The 21,446-nt window shown below is 43.0% G+C and overlaps 1 protein-coding gene across 1 annotated transcript in view; it reads right to left on the minus strand.

Moving 5' to 3' along the window:
* Nucleotides 1–20,628: 20,628 nt before the first annotated feature.
* The window catches only part of LOC145394424 ((3R)-3-hydroxyacyl-CoA dehydrogenase-like), a 30,736-nt gene continuing 29,918 nt past the window's right edge, over nt 20,629–21,446 (minus strand). Inside the window, exon 6 of the mRNA XM_080268291.1 lies at nt 20,629–20,720. Coding sequence (XP_080124417.1) covers nt 20,629–20,720 — 92 coding nt within the window. The remainder of the gene's footprint in view (nt 20,721–21,446) is intronic.

Raw genomic sequence — 21,446 nt, forward strand, 5'->3', positions numbered from 1 at the left:
CATCATCACTATCACAATAACCACTGTCATTATCATTAACACAGCTAACATTATCACCATCTCTGCCACTACAACAACTTTCACCATCACTACCAAAGCCAGCACTATCACCGTTTGCTTTCTAATTCCGTGTTATTCTTCTTGGCCTTATTCCCAGTCTGGGTTGGTTGGTATTGTGCACCTCCTCCACTGTCTTCTGTCTGCCGTGTCCTCCATCCACTTGCCAGATTATCTGGCTTGACATGCATCTTTCCATCTGAAGCTTTGTCTCGCTCGGGCCCTCTATCCCCCCATTGACTCCCGTCAGGCCACCTTAACTGGTTGCCTATTGTCCATTGTCAACATTAAGTGCATACCAAAGAAATATCGCCTTATCCATGTCTCACTACTACTACTTGGCTTATACTATATTTTATTTTTAGGTTTTCTGTCAATGCAATGTTAAATGTCTATTACAATATCATTGCTGTCCTAGCCACTACTGTCTCATACCTTGCATTAAGTGCCCACACTTCCAATTCCATGTTGTCTATAATTGATGTGATTTGTGAGAGGGACAACTGGAGGTGAGTACAGTTTACGGACGACAACAGGACTAAGGATCACCCAAGGGCAGGTAAGTATTTTCTGGTTTCTAGTTAGGTTAGCTTAGATGGGGTGAGGGGAATAACACATTTCGGTCATAACACTTAATCAGTGATAAGAACTCTCAGTTAAGCTGATAATGTAATACTTGAGTTACCAAAAATGTTGACCCTGCAGTGTTAACTACTGTGAACTCTTTTCATGGAAATGTGTTCTGTATAGTTAGGAGCCAAATTAGCTTGGTTGCCACTTGTGCAATGTTGAGCATTTCTCAGAATTCAAGATGGCGGCGGCCGCCATCTTGAATGTTCAACTTTTGATCTCGATGACACAGTGGGTCGTGTAATACCATTTTTTAGGGGTTTAGAGGGTAGGGAGCCTATGTCTGGAGTTATATCCCGGATAAGGGGTCAAAGCCAAGGTCAGATCAGAGGTCAAAGGTTAAATTTGACCATAAATAAGAAAAACCACCGCTCTTGACCGTATATGTCATTTGTCATCTTCTCGTGGTTTAGTGGTTTACAACTTTTTTCCGTATTTCAGAGCGCGACGATCGGGCGTGATCAGCATCCCACCATCAGTCCTGCAGCACCCAGGCCATCGCAGTCGTCATGGCTGCTGCAAAGGGGAAGTGCCTCTTAAGACCTTGTAGCACCGAGGGAGTATTGCAAACATTCAACACCGTGGCCATGCAGAAGATCGTCGCTTCAAGCAAAGTGAAACGCGATGAACTGTACACAACTCTGTCAGGAAGTGATATTCTAGCTCACAAATCATGTTACTGTAGCTATACATCGAGGACTAGAAACAATGAACAGAGAAAAGAGACTAAAATCCCCAAGCTAGTCCTGGATAGATCATATAGCCCTGCTAGGTGAAGTGAGAGTACTACTCCTCCCAGCAAGGCAGCTACCCTGGCAGGGCGTGAACTCTCGACCTTGCAGTCTCAAGTCACGTGCTCTACCACTGAGCTACCTTTCCCCCCCCCCTTAATGGACAGAGAAAAAGAAGGTCTGTGCTGGTTTATACTGATGTTTCCCAAAGGTTGTTGAAGGCCAAATTTAGTGACCTTGATTTCAAGTAAGACTGTCTGTTGTGTGGGAAAGAGTGTAAGCCAAAAGACAGTAAGAACCCACACAAGTGGGTGCAGGTCAGACAGTGTACAACTGTAGACACAGGTAGTGCTATCACGTTCAAGCAACGGTTGGAGAACCTCTGTGATGAGAGACAGGACCAGTGGGCTAATGAGGTAATGGCTAGACTCAGTGGGGTCATTGATCTGCATGCTGTTGACGGACAGTGCCATGTAGGTTCCGTGTTCCGTGTTCCCGTGATCCGCCCCTCCATCATGGCGCCTGTGGCGGAGGCGCTGAGGTACGTCATGTCAACGATTGCTGAGAACGCAACAGAGACATGGAAGACATAGCAGCTGTAACCCACGTACCTTGCTGCCTCAGGCACTGTGTCAAGAAGACAGTTCCTGTCCAGTGTCACAGCCTACTTTGGCAACAAGTTGCTCCTGCTCCACTTCGAGGGCTGCAACAGCCTAGTTGGATTTTAAGCCAACCTTGGACCATTTATCAAAACTGTCAAGATAAGCAACAACAAGGGCGAAAAAGATGAATTGGAGAAGCTGGTGAGGAAGATCCAGAGTGAGGTCATGGCGACACTTAGGTCTGGGGACTACCTCTTCAGTGCCTATGCTCATCACAATGTCAACTTGCTAATCTTGACAATTTTGATGAAGTGTCCTAAGTTGGCTTTAAATCCAACTGTGCTGTCACAGCCCTCGATGTGAAGCACGAGCAGCTTGTTGCCGCAGTATGCTGTGATGATGGACAGGAACTGTCTTCTTGACACAGTGCCCGAGGCAGGGAGGTACATGGATTAAACCTCCTTTGCCATCCACTTCTCTGTCACGTTCTCAGCAATCATCAAGACAACGGACCTCAGCGTCTCCTCCGCAGGTGCCATGATGGAGGGGCGGGTCACGGGAACACGGAACCTACTGCAACAGGGGACATGGTACTGTCCGTCAACAGCACGCAGATCAATGACCCCACTGAGTCGAGCCATTACCTCATTAGCCCACTGGTCCTGTCTCTCATCACAAAGGTTCTCCAACTGTTGCTTGAGTGTGATAGCACTACCTGTGTCTACAGTTGTACACTGTCTGATCTGCACCCACCTGTGTGGGTTCTTACTGTCTTTTGGATTACACTCTTTCCCACACAACAGACAGTCTTGCTTGAAATCAAGGTAACTGCATTAGGCCTTCAACAACCTTTTGAAAACACCAATGTCAACCAACATAGACTTTCTTTTTCTTGGTTCACTAGGGGGGGGGCAGGGTAGTTCAGTGGTAAGGGACGTGACTCGAGACCGCAAGGTCGAGAGTTCGCGCCCTGCCTAGGTAGCTGCCTTGCTGGGAGGGATAATAGTGTCACGTCACCTAGCAAGGCTATATGATCTATCCAGGACTAGCTCGGGGTTTTTCGTGTCTTTTTCTCTGTTCACTGTTCCTAGTCCTCGATATTTAGCAACAGTAACATGATTTGTGAGCTAGAATATCACTTCCTGACAGAGCTGCGTACAGTTCATCGCGTTTCATTTTGCTTGTAACGACGATCTTCTGCACGGCCACGGTCTTGAATGTCTGTAACACTCCCTTGGCACGACACAGTCTGAAGAGGCACTTCCCCTCTCCAACAGTCATGATGACTGCGATGGCCTGGGGTGCTGCAGGACTAATGCTGGGATGCTGGTCACGGAGGATAGTCGTGCTCTGAAATGAGGAAAATAGTTTTTTTTGGTTATTTTTTGTCAAATTTGACCTATGTACTCTGGTTTAACCTCGACTTTGACCCCATATCCAGAAAATACCTCCAGAAATGGGCTCCCTGCCCTCTAAACCCCCTAAAAAATGGTATTACATGACCCTCTATGTCATCAAGAGCAAAAGTTGAACATTCAAGATGGCGGCTGCTGCCATCATGAATTCTGACAAATGTTCAACGTTACACAAGTGGCAACCAAGCTAATTTGGCTCCTGGCTATATAGAACACATTTCCGTGAAAAAAGTTCGCAGTAGTTAACACTGGAGGGTCTCATAAAGGAATTATAAGGGCGGCAACTCGACTATAAGGTAAGGTAAAGAACTTCAGTAAAGTCACTTCATCCGTCTCAGTTCAGTAGCTTCAGCTAAATTTGGTAATGTTGGGTTTGTTAGGTCAGAGTAGTTTGGGTAGCAGTAGTGGCAACACTGCCTGCACCCGGTGGACTAGGCCTACACTGACCTGACCCCTCCTGGCAGGTCAAGTCAAGGCAGGGACACCACTTGAATAAAAACGAGCCACGACGCTACCTCCTGGGTGGCTTGGAAACGCGTCCACACACACACACACACACACACACACACACACACACACACACACACACACACACACACACACACACACACACAGTTTTTATCCTTGCCCTTTCCTTTACACTTCTTTCATCGCTTCTTCTACATACCAGTACTGTCATCCTGGTGGTAGCTGGTGGCAGCCATCGTCCACTCACTTGATGTAGTATTGCTTACTTCTTCCCTCATCTTTGCGATTCTGTTTCTGTATTTGCTCTCCTCACTTCCTACTTCTTATTTCTTTTTAATCTCCTGGGGAGGGGAAGAAAGAATACTTCACCAGCATCCCTGCCTGTCGTAGGAGGCGACTAAAAGAAGCCTTTTTGTTTCCAGTATTTTTCTCCTTACTGTGCCCTCCCTCTCTTCTGCCCCATCTCTCTTCTTGATATTTTCTTGTTTCTTCCGGCCTTCATTTTCCCTCAACTCCTATCAGGTTATATATTTGATTTTATAACATGGATAGTTTAAGGACCTCCCATTGACACTGACCCTTCCTCCGCTCCTCCCTATGCTTTAACGCTAAACCGTTTCATCACTAAACTGCTTCATCATGAAAGCCACTTCAACGCCAGGCTTAGTGCCATACCAGTATAGCCCATTTATGGCTTTGTGCTGGTTACTGATTAGTCCCTCCTTCCTTCCTTCCTTGCTTACTTCCACCCTTCCTTTTTTCTTTTTTCTTTTTTTTTTGTAACTCTTCTTTCCACTTCAGGTGGCTCTGCACAGAGTGCCAAGTCTAATGGTTTCCTGTAACTCAGAAAACCATTTACAATGCTGGGTGTTAGCCATATAACCAGATCACGGTATGTAGTGGAGCCAGCTATAGTGCCCCTGTTAACTAGGTGTAGAGACGCAAAAGCGGCATCGAGCCAAACCTCCATACTTTTAGCCACGCCTTGCCTCGGCAATGCACTGTCAACACACAAGGGAACATTACTTGACTGCATGGAACGACCCTCCAGGGGCTGTTGCTTGCCTTTGGTCGATGAGTCTGCTGAGCTAGACAGACTGGGGTTCATGAACAACAACAACAACAACAACAACAACAACAAGACTGTCATGCACTCATCATTAGCTACAGTACTTTCACCTTACGCTGAACCAGTCTTGCAATATCATCCCCCTCCCCTTCACAAACACAGTCTCACACCTCACGTCTCATCAATACTACAATGCCAACCTTTGCTCTTACTCTATCATTCATCCCAGACGTTTTTCCCTTGCATCTCAAAGCACCTCTTCTCACATTCCTTTCACTTTGTTTCTCTCTGCTTTGTTATAGCAATTGTCATTTAAAACACACTTGAATTATCTCATAGCCTAATTAAACGATAATACTTACTTCATCAATTACACAGAAACACCCCCGCTAATAGCATTATACCAGTCCTAAATTAGTCTAGTCTATCATGCATTCAATATGGACGGTGAGTATTAGTGTCAGATTGGCGCGTAAGGCACGTAGGCGGCAGGATGGGCCATAAGGAACAGGTTATTAAGTTTATGCCTGTTGTTTTGCACGGCAAATAAAGATAATATCCCAGTTAGTATTACATCCACACTCATTCAGACACGGCAGTCTGAGCCCCATTTCATTTTCTTACGCTCACCCCAGAACCAGGCCCCATTCACCACCCTTTTTGTCGGCTTTTATAACATGTAGGAAATGTGTAGTAGTATTTTCCCCCATAACCAGGGAAAAGTTTTTCGGTGTTTAAAAGACGTGTATACCGTGGTGGTCTGTGTCTACACTAAATATACTGTATAACTGTGTTTATCCCCTGCCCGAAGGTACTGAATGAGTTGAATGAGTACTTATTACTGGTTCCTTTCACTACCATGGTGTTACTTCCTAAGAATGACGGCAGCCAACCAGATGTAACTGAATACACCGGAGGGAATGTAGTTATTTTTGTTTGTAAAATCTGCAAGAAAACCTGGACGAGTAAACTTGGTCAGTGAAGTGAAAATCTGCAATGCCTGTACCTTTGTCCTAAAGCAAAGATGACTGTAGTGAGTGCAAAGAATCAAGTAATACGTCTGCTAAGTGTTAACTATAAGCTTTGTGGAAAGGTGGTGATGAGTAGGTTATGACAGACATCACAGCTCCTGGTGAGTGAGAATGAACAGGCTGGTATTGTGTAGTGTACGTCAACATTATTTTATACGTCCAGCTTTTGGCATAGGAGTAACAGCCAGTTCCATAAGGCCCAACAGTCTTTCTACGTACCATATACAACCCCATGTCACCACTTCGGCGCTAACAGCCACCATCCATATTGAATACACGAGAGGACTGTATCATACAGGTATGGTGTATTGGTATGGGGGAGGGGCGCTTTTACAACATGTCGGTGAATCATATGATAGATCAGTTAAGTCTGACTGAACGAAATTCAAATTTGACACTAATCCCTGTCCCAGCCGGGAATCGATCTCGTGTCCATTAGGGCAGCAGACCACCTCTCTAACGACTGGGCCACCACCTACCCTACTTGCCGGAGACAATGTTCTAGGTGGCCACTGAGTTATTATTTGTATATTTTATACAGCTGGACGGGGCCACTGGTACTTAACACAGGAAGATGTTTTTCTGTGTATTGCACCTTAAATCTGGTGACGTCTTTCTTAGTTCATTCTTGCCTCAGTTTGGCGATTTTTTCTTGGTACAAAATACCTTTCGTACTGAAGAGGTATGTGAAGGGTATATTTGCCTGTCTACTTTTAGAAAACTCTATCGAGCTGAATAATATTGCTTGTTGGCAACAAGTGTATAAATAAACATCACAGTACTGATGGGGTTACGGAAACGAAATGAAGTGATGAAGTTATACGATAGTGGCAGAGCATTTGTAAGAGTGTCTGGGTTTAGAATAACTATGGGAGTGATTTAAGGGTGTGTGATGCCTCTGCGCAGTCGTTCAGTGTTTATATGAATTGGATTATTGAAGAGGTCGCAGCGAATGAGGAAAAAGGGCGTTAGAGAATAAAGAACAGCGAAAGATAAATCATATCGGATTTCAGGAATGCAAGTGAGTTTCAATATTAGTTTCTACTGACGTGGTTATTGTATATACCGGTTCAAAATTTTGCTGTAAACTGAACTAATGATTCCGGATAATAAAAGTGATGCATCGTTCTTTCTACAATCACAGAATCCTTCTAGCTTCTGTCAGTGTTCAGTTGTGTACATTTTTGTATCTAAAATAAGAATAATTTATAAAGACCTTTCTTTCTTCACATAAGTTCTTCAGTCGACTTCTATTATCGTTTGCTCTGGCACATCAGCAAGACCTTTAACATAATTCACGGGACCTGGACCAACTCTTTTATTCATATCATTAATCACAATCACTGTAATGGTTCTGGGCACATATTCCATCATTCAATATTGGTGGTAATAATTCACATCTTCCTCCACACCTCTGTCAACACTGAGTACAAATGCATTAATCAGAACCACTTCTACCGCCTCACATTTAATGTTGACACATATCAAGGTCTGACGTGACACATTAATTACTGCACAATATTCTCCAACACTAATCATTACCAACAAACTCCCTCCTTCCTTAGTCTTCCCACGAACGCTCATACATAATTGTCTAAACATCTCACACCATTCATTCATTTCGTTTCACTTTATTGTCATTAACTTTTTTTTTATACTATAGAAAATTGTGCCGAAATCAAATAAAGAAAAGCTTCCCACAGCCATTGCCTATTAGAAGCCGAACTCCAGAGGGACCTTGAAGTCAAGGTCGCTGATTTTATGCATGTCACTTTAAGTCATCACAGTCTATAAGTCCACCAAGTTTGGTGGCTTTAATGCTTAATGGAAAATTAGATGTCATCAGAAATATCCGGAAAAGTCCCAGTTTTTGGTCGTGGACGACCTCGGAGGATATTCATCCGATTAAGATCATCCACCATCTTGTTGTAGTGATACCCTGTTTTGGGGGTAGCTCTACACTGACAGGTAAGCCAAATGATTTCCTGTAAACTAGGAAAGCATTTACAGCGCTGGGTGGTAACCTTATAACCAATCAACACGTGTTCCCTACGTTACAACAAGTGGGTTGGCGGAGGGTTAGTGCCCCTCCCTGGAAAACAACTAACAAAAAATACGAACAAGACGCCTCGGACCAGGACTGACCAAAAGGTGACGACTAAGGACAGAACAAAGGACATGGTACGGATAGCTACATGGAATGTGAGGGGTGCAAATGATGAGGTGAAAGAAACAGAGATTGTACGGGTGCTTGAGGGTGCGAAAGTGGATGTATATGGATTAACTGAAACTAAATGGGCGGTGAGAGTGTGAGAGAATGGGAGTATGGATGGGGTATAAGCGTGGGAGTAGGTGAGGATGAGAGGGCAAAAGAAGGAGTGTGTAATGCTGTGAGTAACAGATGGAAGGAGAATATAAAAAAGTATGGATCAGTTGACTCAAGGAGTGTGTGGGTAAGAGTGAAAGTTGGACTACAAATGTGGGCGATTGTGTGCGTGTATAAGCCAACGCGAGATCGTGCAAGCAGAGTGAGAGAAGAGTTCCAGAAAAATGTGGAAGTGTGCTTGGAAAAGTTTGAAAGGAATGAGAGAGTGTTTCTGATTGGAGATGTGAATGGAAAAGTAGAGAATGTGAAGGTGGATGGAGTAGTTGGTGATTGGGTGTGCCTGCAGAGATGGATGAGAATGGCAGTGCTTTAGTGGACATTTGTTCCGGGAGGGGGTTGGTGATAACTGATACCCTCTTCAGGCACAAAATGATCCATAGGTATACATGGCGAGTGAGGAGAAGGGTCGATGGAGCACTGAATGAACGGAAGGTAATGATTGATTATGTGTGTGTGGATGAAAGGATGAGAAGGTGTGTAATGGATGCAAGAGCATACAGAGGTTGGAGGAGTGGACTTTCAGACCACCACTAGGTGGTGGTCAGAATCAAAGGCGAAACAAAATGAAGAAATACAAGAAGGGAAGGACAGGAGGAAGTAGTTCTTACAAGGAGAGTAGAAAAGTTACAAGAGGATGGAAAAAATGCTGAATATAAGAGGGAAGTGGAGGAGCGATTGGGTTAATATAGACTGGAGCAGATGGGGGACATCGAAGGTGTGTGCAGGATATTCACAGAAGAAATCTGTGCAGCATGTGGGGTGCTGTGTGGGGTGAAGAGAAGGCGAAAGAGGATGCAGGAAACAGCATGGTGGGCTGAAGAGATGAGAGAGGCTGTGGCACAAAAGAAGAAAGCATATAGTGAGTGGATGAGCAACAGGGAAGTGGAAGAAGTTGAGAGACGGAAGAGTTATATGTAGAGAGGAAGAGAGAAGTGAAAAGATTAGTAAGAGAGAGTAAGAAGAGAGTGGATAAGGAATTTGGAAGGGATTTGAGTTTAAAATGAAGGGAATGTAACAAAATGTTCTGGAAAGAGGTAAAGAGAGTTAGACAGGGTGCCAAAGAAGTTAGTTGAGGAGTGAAAGATAAAAATGGCAGATTACTAGTGGAGGAGTGAGAAAAGGTGAGCAAATGGAGAGAACACTTTAATGAATTGTTGAACATAGAGATTGGAAGCAATGTATGTATAAGTGGCTGGGGAATGGCTGGGAGAGGGAGGGATGTGAGAAGAGGGGAAAAAATCAGCAGGATGAAAGTTGTGGAAGCAATGAAGAAAGTTAAAATGGGAAAAGCCACGGGAATTGATGGAGTGTGTGGTGAAATGCTGAAGCATGAGGGAGAGATAGTAATAGAATGGATGTGTGCAGATTGGCCTGGGAGGAAGGTAGAGTCCCGGAGGATTGGAAGTCAGGTATAATTATTCTCCTGTACAAAGGAAAAGGGGAAAAAGAAGTGTGTGGTAATCACAGGGGAATTTGCCTTCTTAGTGTAACAGGAAGAGTATATGGTAGGATACTTATTGACAGAGTTAGGGAAATAACAGGAATTAGTTGGAGAAGAACAGGGAGGTTTTAGGAAGGGATGAGATTGTGTAGATCAGATTTTCATTTTGAGATCTTTAGTGGAAAAGTTTCTAGAGAAGGGAAGGAAGTTGTATGCAGCCTTCATGGATTTGGAGAAAGTTTATGACAGGGTGGATAGACAAGGACTGTGGAAAGTATTAAGAACTGGAGTGGATGGGAAGTTGTTGAAGGCCGTGAAGAGTATGTATGAGGGTGATAATGCTGCAGTGTGTGTGTTTGGTGAACTGAGTGAATTTTTCTATTTGAAGGCAGATTGATACAAGGATGTGTCATGTCTCCGTGGTTGTTCAGTCTGTATATGGATGGCGTTATAAAAGAGATACAAGGTAGGGCAATGGATGTTGGAGATGCCCTAGTGCGAGAGGACAGTGTTTGGAAACTCCATGTACAGTTGTTTGCGGATGATACGGTGTTGTTAAATGAAAACGAAAGGGAGCTGCAAGGTTTGGTGGATGAGTTTGGGAGAGTGTGTAAGAAACGGAATCTGAAGGTGAATGTAGGGAAGAGTAAAGTGATGGTCTTCGAGAGAAGTGAAGTCAGTCCATGCACAGTGAGATTGGATGGGGAGGTAAAATGGAGAATGTAAGTGGGTTTAAGTACATGGGTAGTGTGATGAGTAAGGATGGAAGCTTAGAAGGTGAAGTGCTTGAAAGGGTGCAGCAGGGAACAAAGGTTGCTGGTTCCTTAAAAGCAGTGATAAGAAAGAGGGAAGTGAGCATGGAAGTGAAAAAGCTACTACATGACGGTATTGTGATACCAACTCTAACGTATGGAAGTGAAGCATGGGCCTTGTTGGAGGAGCAGAAGTCAAGAGTGAGAGCAGTGAAAAGGAGTTATTTGAGAGGAGCATGTGGAGTCACATGGAGAGACAGGTTGACGAATGAGGAAGTGAAGGAATGTTGTGGTGTGGATGTGGATGTGATAGGAAGCGTTGGGAGAAACACATTACGGTGGTTTGGCCATGTGGAGAGGATGGAGAGTGAGAGACTGACGAGGAGAATGTATGTGAATGAGGTGAAGGGGAGGAGAGGGAGGGAGAGGCCAAGGTTGAGATTGAGGGATGGGGTGGAGAGGTATATGAGAGAGGGGGATGTGAGCTGGGAGCAGGGCAGTGAAATGACGGGGGACAGAGCGACATGGAGGCGATTTGTTTGTGGCCACCCCTTACGGGATTAAGGCGTCTGGCAATAGATAGATAGATAGATAGAAGATCATATTCCTTTCAGACCTGCTCCCTGGCAATTGGCACATGCTGTAACAATTCCTGCTTTCTAGCTCCAGTCGTTCCTGAGATAGTGTCAACAATTTGTATCCCATGTTCCGGATACTATCCGGAGATCCGGTTAACACATTCCTTCCAATTTTGCCGGATGAAACGGCCAGCTGGGGGACTCAGCCGACAAGTTTGAAGGTTACAGACCAAACAGCCTCCAAGTAACAGCCATTCAGTTTTCAAAAAGAAATAATAATAATAATAATAATAATAATAATAATAATAATAATGATAATGACAAAATAAAATTGCCACAAGATTGCGGAAACTTTTAATATTTTCTCTTTATGTGTATGGCGGAAGGACTGCTCTCTCTCTCTCTCTCTCTCTCTCTCTCTCTCTCTCTCTCTCTCTCTCTCGAAACTTGCAAATCATCCTGTTGGTGGAGCTTGGTGAGCAGATGGATGGGATGGTGGTGGATTGGTGGTTGGGTTGGTAGGATGGGCAGGGAGTTAGGAGTATCAGCGGCTAGGCGAGTGGGAAGTATGGGTAGTGGATGGGCGAGGTGGAGTGGTAGATGTGGATGGGTAGGGGGTGAGGTATATCAGTGGTTGGGCGGGTGGGAAGGATGGGTGGTGGATGGGCGAGGTGGAGTGGTAGATGTGGATGGGTAGGGGGTGAGGTATATCAGTGGTTGGGCGGGTGGGAAGGATGGGTGGTGGATGGGCGAGGTGGAGTGGTAGATGTGGATGGGTAGGGTGGGTGGATGTGTATATTCTCTGAGGAAAAGGCAGGAGACGGGCATATGCTGCAAACTGTAGTTTTCAGCAAACCTAGCGACTTTTACTAAAATTTTGGTAATCGTGAAACATGTTTGTATAGGACGTTGGACCTTACTTAGTGACAAAACTTCTTATGTTACTGTTTAATTGGATGAACGAGGTTTAGTGAATATAGCTGCATTAACCCCTACGGTCCCAGGATGTCTTTTCCTTATATATTTGTTATCACCTGATTAGTTTTTACGTTTTATTAATCGCTTAACTACCAAGATTCTCTCTCTCTCTCTCTCTCTCTCTCTCTCTCTCTCTCTGCTTGAGGTGTTAAAGGCAGATCCTTTGCCACAGTCATTCTTAACGCTATCCAGCACACATTGCAGGTATTCATGGAGTACAGTTGTCAGTCGTCGCTGCAACACACCTTCTAATCCCACCCCAGGACGGAGGCAAGTCGTAGGCAAAGTTTCACACTGAACCAACACTTGTTATTGGTAGTTCAGAACATTTCCTAACTTCACCAGCATCAGTGCCACTGGCAACTGTTCCCCGTGTAGTCTAACAAAAGGTCGTATTGAAAGTGGATCTGGAGGTTCCTAACACCTTTTCCTTAGTGATTTATTCTGCATACTACTCATCAATAGCCTTTTCATTTTACAGATGCAGCTATATCAGTATTTAAACGATATAAATAGCATACTGTACAGGAGAAAGTCGAGTTTGAACATTCTAAATAAGTTCGAGAGAAGAAGGCGTTCTGGAACCTCTAAAGCCATATTGAACACGACCCAAGGCTTCAAACTGCCACCTGAAGCCACTTCACCCCGATGACGTATTTGTTATTATAATCCTACTACTTTCAGGTGATTTAATTCAACTTAGGAGAGAGACTTTCCGAAGCTGAGGTGTTAGATACAGCCTCCATCAACCTCTGCACAGCAAGAGGTCCTTCCAGAGTTGAATATAAATAGTTAAGGTGGAAACAAGAATTAATGAAAAATGTGTCATTGGACTGATGAACAAGGGATCTTCCAATCTATGAATTCCTTCCAGCCGGGAGAGAGAGAAGAGCGAGTTGTTGAAGTTATGAGTCAACGAACCCTTTCTCTAAATGCTTTAGGAATGGGAAAGTCGCAGATGTTATTAAGGTAAATATTGAAATGATGAACTGCAGTGCAGGAAGAGAACTGACCTGTTTATGGAAAAGCATTTCAGCTTTGGAAGGTTGTAAATGTTGATTATTAAAAAGGTAAAAAAAAAAAAAAAAGAGCGCAATGAACTGCTAATAAGTATTATGCAATGAATAGGTCTTGAGTCAGTCTCCGCGTGTATTCATTCATTATGCCCCTTATCGTTCCAGTGATATCTCACGATTCCGCTAAAGCATTTACTATCAAATGAGATAATACACTGTTCCAAGGTGCAGGTTGGTGTCCCGTCTCACGGTCGTGAAATACGGCATAGAGCATTACCGCATAAAAAAAATAAATAAATAAATAAAAAATCTTTCTTTTACACAAATATTGACAGTATAGTTTCCGGTAACCAATAAAGATACAGTTGCCTCCACTGCCGCACTGGCCACTCACAGCGTTGTCAATGTGTGGGCTGTCTGAGGTGTGAACCACTTGCGTATCGGAAAGTAGAGTTGAGCGAGGCAGGCAGTGGGTGGTTGGGGGTTTTATGGCAGGGTACAGGAGGTACTGTAGAGGTTTTGAAAAATAGTGGGTGTTTGAGAAGGTGGAGGAGACGGTATGAGGTGCATTATTTATGTGAGAGGGAATTTCTGGGTAATTCAATCATTAAAGTGTGTTACATCTCATTGTGGTGGTTACAGTTAATAAGAACACTACGAAGATATAATGCAGAATGTGGGATGAGGAAAGACCTAGCTTCGGCCATGTCCCTCATGGCTGTTGCCAGAACCTAAGAACCTTAGAGATATTATTTCATTGTCTTTTATGTAAGATCCATGACGTTGTATAAATGACATAACCATCGGATTTCCGGACACAACGGAATGTTACAAATTATATATGTTACCAATATTGTGCGAAAATAACGTATTGTATAGAATGGTTAGCATTATTTCGCAAAGTATGAAACAAGCTTATTTCATTCTGACCTTACATACACTACCTACAGTAGTGATTTTAATAGAATGCATAGGTTTTCTACAGAACGTCTAGAATATTTTTGGCAAAGTTTAATAGACGACAGGGGGTTAGGCTGGGATAATCTAGGTTAAGTTTAAGTTACGTTAGGCTGGGTTAACGCAGGTTAGGTTAGGTTAGGTTAAGTTAGGTTAGGGCAGGTAAGGTTCGGTTCGGTTAGGTTAGGTTAGGTTAGGTTAATTTAGAAGAAAGCTGTGTTGAGCGTCTATTTAAATTAATCTAACTTAACCTAGCCTAATCTTACCTAAGCTTAACCTATATTATCCTAGCCTAACCTAACCGCAGCTTAAATTAACCTAACGTATACGAAATGTCTGATTTCACAGTTTGCCTGTGTGTTGCAGTTTGGTAATTTCACACGTTGCCTAAAACGAACTAGGTAATCTATAGAATACCTAGGACATGTGTACAGATGACTTTATTTTATAGCCTGTCTTGAAGTTTTAGTCATTCTATAGAATACCTACACATTCTATACAATGACGGGTTTCCCACTTTGCCGGTAACATATATATTACCACGGCTGCCACGCACTGCTCAAGGATAGCCCCAACTCCCCCACCCCTCCACCTCACTGAGCGTGTCATTAGCAGTATGTGTTCACTAATATCCTGTATGGATTTCAGTAATGCTGGTAGAGGATGCAGTTACAAAATTCATAGCATTACATATCATCAATAAACAGTGAACTTGGTGTTACGACAAGTGGTACAGTAATTTCCATTGTTTGATGTAGGCTCAGTGCAGACAAGAATTAATCTTCACTGCAAGTGTGACACAGTATGCCGTCGGGCTTCCAAATCGCTCTAGTGTTAACATGCTACAGCAGCAGCTTCCAGCAGTCATTAACTCGCTCTCCCCCACGTAGGTATTCCTCTATGGCGTTACTATACACGTAGAGGCTCATTATTATCAGGTGTTGGCTGATCTATTATCTTAATAGGGGATGGCAGTCATCTGTATAATGCGTCCTGCTAATGGGGTTATGTTGCCTAGATTAAATAAAATTATGTACCGGTCTTTGAGCCCACGTCGTGTTATTTCATCGAAATTTCGCTTAATTGGCCAATACAAGACTCTAAACCCAGACCACATAAATGTAAGTATATATATATATATATATATATATATATATATATATATATATATATATATATATATATATATATATATATATATATATATATATATATATATATATATATATATATATATATATATATATATATATATATATATATATATATATATATATATATATATATATATATATATATATATATATATATATATATATATATATATATATATATATAAAACATTACCGATAGCATTTGCACCCACTATATAACAACTGGTAAATATCTAGAGAGTGGCTTTTGTTCACCTTATAATAGGGCAAGCTACATAGCTGTTGCTGAAGCAGTGATGTAACAACGTTCCTGTGCTGCATGTGACGAGCATTTTGCGGACATACTGGAAACCTGGTCATCCTTCACCCCCACCAAACTCAACCCTCAACCACCAAATCCTGCAATGGGTTGTTGGTTGTCTGAACACGGCAGACAAGTTTACACAGTAGAATATTTCTTCCATATGAGTGTCACACTTGTAGTGTTATGAACGTGTCACATAGAGTACAGTTACCGTCGGAGAGTAACGTGCCACATAGCAGATTATGATCTGTATGATGAACAAGTGTCTCATAACTCAGTTACGTCATAACCGTTTCTCATAGCCAGAAGGCCTGCAGTGCCACACAGTCACACAAATATTTATAAAAATGATAAAAAACAATATAAGGGTACTACACGGAAACTATTTATTCAAAACTACAATTATTCTAAACAACATCAATATGAAGGCGTGTCTGCCAAGGCCGCCAGCTTCGCTACCAAGTTTGGCACAACATCTCAGTCTGGAGGTCCAACAGCGTCAAAGTTAAAATTATATATATATATATATATATATATATATATATATATATATATATATATATATATATATATATATATATATAGATAGATAGATAGATAGATAGATAAATAGATAGAGAGAGAGAGATAGATAGATAGATAGATAGATAGGTAGATAAAATTATTTTTTAGTATTATTACCCCTGGGGGTAGGGGGGTTTCAAGAATACTCCCCCAGTATCCCTGCTTGTCGTACGAGGCGACTAAAAGGGTTGGTGGTGGGTTAGTGCCCCACCCCGTAAAAAGAACTAACTAAAAAGCAAATAAAGCGCCTCGACCCGGACGGACCATACGTTGACGACTAAGGAACGGACAAAGGACATTCTGAGAGTAGGAACGTGGAATGTGAGAGGAGTGAATGATGAAGTGAAAGAGAGAGAGATTGTCCAGGTGCTTGAGGATGCAAAAGTGGATATATGTGGATTGACTGAAACTAAATGGAAAGGTGAAAGGATGAGAGAATGGGAATACGGTGTAGGTATATGTGCAGGAGTCAGTGAGAATGAGAGGGCAAGAGAGGGAGTATGTCTGATGATAAGCAAGAAGTGGAAGGAGAATATAAGAGAGTATGGAACAGTGGGTGCAAGGATTGTATGGGTGAGGATGAAAGTAGGTATACAAGCATGGGCGATTGTATGTGTGTATGCTCCAACAGAGGATCGAGTGGCAAGAGTGAAAGATGAGTTTTGGGCGAGAGTAGAAGCATGTATGGACAAGTTTGAGAGGAGCGAGAGAGTGCTGTTGATTGGAGACATGAATGGCAAAGTCGGGAATGTACGAGTGGATGGAGTGGTTGGTCAGTGGGGTGTGCCAGCAGAAGTAGATGGGAATGGTAGTGCTTTGGTGGACATCTGTGCTGGAAAGGGGTTGGCAATAGCCAACACCTACTTTCGTCATAAGATGATCCACCGGTATACATGGAGAGTAATGAGGAGGATGGATGGTGAACTTGTTGAACGAAAGGCAATGATAGACTACGTGTGTGTGGATGAGCGAATGAGAAGACAAGTGTTGGATGCAAGGGTGTGGAGAGGGTGGGGAATGGAGTCTCGGACCATCACTTAGTGATGGCCAAGGTAGGAGCTGCAAAGAAAGTGGTTGAGGAGGCGAAGGGGAAGACAGGAGGAAACAGCTCCTGTGAGAAGAGTGGAGAAATTGCAAGATAGTGAGAAGAGGACAGAGTATAAGAGCATAGTGGAAGAAAGATTGGGAAGGTATGAGCTAGAGCAGATGGAAGGGGTGGAAGACGTATGTAAGATATTCACGGAAGAGATAAGCGCAGCGTGTGAGGGGGTTTGTGGAGGAGGAGGAGATGCAAGGGTGTGCAAGGGACAGCATGGTGGAATGATGAGGTGAAACGAGCTGTGGAACAAAAGAATAAGGCATATGGTGAATGGCTTGGCGAGTAGAGGTAGGGAGAAGATGAGAGAGAGAAGAGAGAGGTATGTGAGCAGGAGAAGGGAGGTTAAGAGACTGGTGAAGGAGAGTAAGAAGAAAGTGGATGAAGAGTTTGGGAGGAATCTGAGTGTGAAATGGAGGAGAGTAAGAAATTGTTTTGGAAGGAGGTAAAGAAAGTAAGGATGTGTGAAAGGGGAAATAGTAGGGGAGTGAAAGATAGGAATAATAGATTGTTGGTAGAGAAGAGAGAGAAATTGAGGAGATGGAAGGAGCACTTTGAGGATTTGTTGAATGTAGAGAGTGAGAGCAGTGTGAGTATAAGTGGTTGGGGAATGGCTGGGAGAAGAAGAGATGAGAGGAGGGAGGAAGAGATCAGTAGGTCGGAAGTAGTGGAAGCGATGAAGAAGATTAAGCTGGGAAAGGCCCCAGGAATTGATGGAGTATGTGGTGAAATGCTTAGGTATGGGGGTGAGATTGTTGTGGAGTGGATATGGAAGTTGTGTAGATTGGCTTGGGAAGAGGGAAGGGTTCCAGAGGACTGGAAATCAGGTATAATTGTTCCTCTGTACAAAGGAAAAGGGGAGAGAGAAGTATGTGGTAACCATAGGGGTATTTGCCTTCTTAGTGTGACTGGTAAAATATATGGTAGAATACTCATTGATAGGGTTAGGCATATGACAGAGGAGCTAGTTGGAGAAGAACAAGGGGGATTTAGGAAGGGAAAAGGGTGTGTAGATCAGATATTTGTTCTAAGATGTTTAGTGGAGAAGTATCTAGAGAAGGGAAGGAAAGTGTACGCTGCCTTCATGGACTTGGAGAAAGCTTATGACAGAATAGATAGGAAAGGTATGTGGAAGGTATTAAGAATATATGGAGTGGAGGGGAAATTGTTGAGTGCTGTGAAGAGTATGTACGAGGGAGCTAGGCTACGGTGCGAGTGGATGGTGAGCTGAGTGAGTTCTTTGATCTCAATGTGGGACTGAAACAGGGGTGTGTAATGTCTCCATGGCTGTTTAATATATATATGGATGGGGTCGTAAAGGAGGTACAAGGTAGGGCAGTGGATGTGGGGTGGCCCTAACGAATGAGGGTGAGATTTGGAAGCTTCCGGTGTTGCTGTTTGCTGATGATACAGTATTGTTGAGTGAAGATGAATGGGAGTTGCAAGGTTTGGTGAATGAATTTGGGACAGTGTGTAGGAGGAGGAAGCTGAAAGTTAATGTAAACAAAAGTAAAGTTATGGTGTTTGAGAGGAATGAAGTCACAGAGTGTGCAGTGAGGTTGGATGGTGAGGATATGGAGAATGTGAGTGCATTCAAGTACTTGGGTAGTGTGATGAGTAAGGATGGAACTTTGGGGGATGAAGTGCGTGAAAGGGTACAGCAGGGAAGGAAGGTTTGTAGGCATGCTGAAATATGTGATGAGAAATAGGGAAGTGAGTATGGAAGTTAAGAAGTCTCTGCATGATGGTATTGTGATCCCTACCCTGACGTATGGAAGCGAGGCGTGGACCTTGCAAGAGGGGAACAAGTCAAGAGTGAGAGCAGTGGAAATGAGTTACTTGAGAGGAGCATGTGGAGTGACATGGAGGGACAGGTTGACGAATGAAGAAGTGAAGGAACGTTGTGGGGTAGATGTGGATGTGGTTGAAAAGATTAGGAGAAATACACTGAGGTGGTTTGGACATGTGGAGAGGATGGAGAGTGAAAGACTGACTAAGAGGGTGTATGTGGGTGGGGTGGAGGGAGGGAGAGGGAGGGGTAGACCGAGGATGAGGTGGAGGGATGGAGTGGAGAGGTATATGAGGGAGGGGGGGGTGAGTTGGGGGGAGGGGAGTCAAATGGTGGGTGACAGAGTGACTTGGAGGCGTTTTGTCTGCGGCCACCCTTTGCGGGATTAGGGCGTCGGGCTATAGATAGATAGATAGATAGATAGATTGACCTTCGGACTGAGGCGGTGTGGCAAACGATTGTGAAGCTGGAAGCCTTGGTACCCACGCCTTCATACTGGTGCTTAATATAAATGTAAAACTTTACTAACCCCACATTCTTCATTATATCTTCATAGTGTTCAAATCAATCGTAACCAACACAGGGAGGAATAACACACTCTAATGATTTAATTACCCAGTAATTCCTTCTTATATAATAATGTACCTCATATTGTCTCCCCCACCTTCTCAAACACCCACTAGTTTTTCAAGCCCTCTACCTCCTCTACCCCAGCATAAAACCCCCAACCACCCACTGCCTGCCTCGCCCAACTCTGCTTTCGATACACACCTCGATACTCGGGTGGTTCACACCTCAGACAGCCCACACATTGACAGCGCTGTGAGTGGCCAGTGCGGCAGTGGAGGCAACTGTACATCCTGTACATACACACACTTTTGTTGTTCCTCGAATATGTCAGTACATGCTGCACATATTTGTACTCTATGATATATATATATATATATATATATATATATATATATATATATATATATATATATGTTATTTATATATGCATAGAGAGAGAGAGAGAGAGAGAGAGAGAGAGACAGACAGACAGACAGACAGACAGACAGATAGATAGATGATAGATAAATAGATAGATAGATAGATGGGGCCTCGGCTTCTGTTTGTGTTCGTCAGTCTCCTAAAAATTGGTAAAGTTGTCCCCAAACGGCAAAAAAAAAAAAAAAAAAACCCTGCTGCCATTCGCCCGGCTTCTCTGCGACAATTACCGCAGTTCCTGGGTCCATAAATCATTAACATTAGGAACGCGTGAATTTCCCATCATCAGCTTTTACAGGAATGCCATATTTTTACCCAGCAAAAAGGCGAACACAGAAGGTTTATGGAAATTTATGAGGCTCAAAGCATACTCTGACCTTATTATCTTTTGCTTTGGGGTTTATTATTCCTTTCTCTTTTTGCATGATGCTCCACTCAGAATCTGTATTATAGCCACAGACACACTTGCAACTTTGTATATATATATATATATATATATATATATATATATATATATATATATATATATATATATATATATATATATATATATATATATATATAGAACATATGTAGTGTTCTTGTGCGTATATAGATATTAGTGTGTGTGTGTGTGTGTGTGATCACATGCCGTATCCTCCAGTCACCTCAACACAGGCCCCCACCATGTAGCTGCTCCGCTCGCTCAGCAGGAACGCCACCACTTCAGCCACTTCTATATTAGGAAAAAAAAACAGTAAAATTATATAAGAAAAAGAAACAGTATAAACATTAATAAAACTGAACAAGTTTGTTAAGTTCGTTCACTGTGGCTATTACCTATAACTGAAAATAGGGACCTGGATGTAAATCAACGGTTGCTTGTCGTGTTCTGGGGTAATGGTTGTATGATTTCCTTCTCCGTCACACTTATATTTGTTTGTTATTGTCCCCTGCCACAAAATACTACCGCACAAGGTGGGTTAAATTAAGCCCCAACACTTCTTCTTTCAGCAGCAAACCACTTTCTTGAAACGATTTCTTCCCCTGTCCCACTCCTTCCTACCGATTTGGTGGTTAGCCACCAACATCTGGTTCTTCCCTTCTCAGTCACACAGGCTGTATCATCGTTAGAGGGATGGCCTGAATATTTAGATAGCACGTGTTAGATAACACTGGAGTTCTGTGATTGAACCCACAATTTATCAGTCTTGTAGTGTGTTTCTCCTTACTTACTTATTTTTTCTTAACCAACCTCTTCAATGCCTCTCATCATACATTCAGCCCTTGTCTTCAACCTCTCATCTATTACATACTCATCATCATCATCATCAACATCCAATCCTACATTGCCCCATGAGGAGCGTGGAAGCCGGGGGCTAGGCAGTTGGTCTCGACCTTTAAGATGAGAGTGACCAGTCTCACTCATCCCTGAGTGGCATTACATGAGCAATCAACCCCA

Source organism: Coenobita brevimanus, chromosome 27, assembly GCF_032717465.1.
Source record: "Coenobita brevimanus isolate Jiangsu-jjx chromosome 27, ASM3271746v2, whole genome shotgun sequence".
NCBI classification, from domain to species: domain Eukaryota; kingdom Metazoa; phylum Arthropoda; class Malacostraca; order Decapoda; family Coenobitidae; genus Coenobita; species Coenobita brevimanus.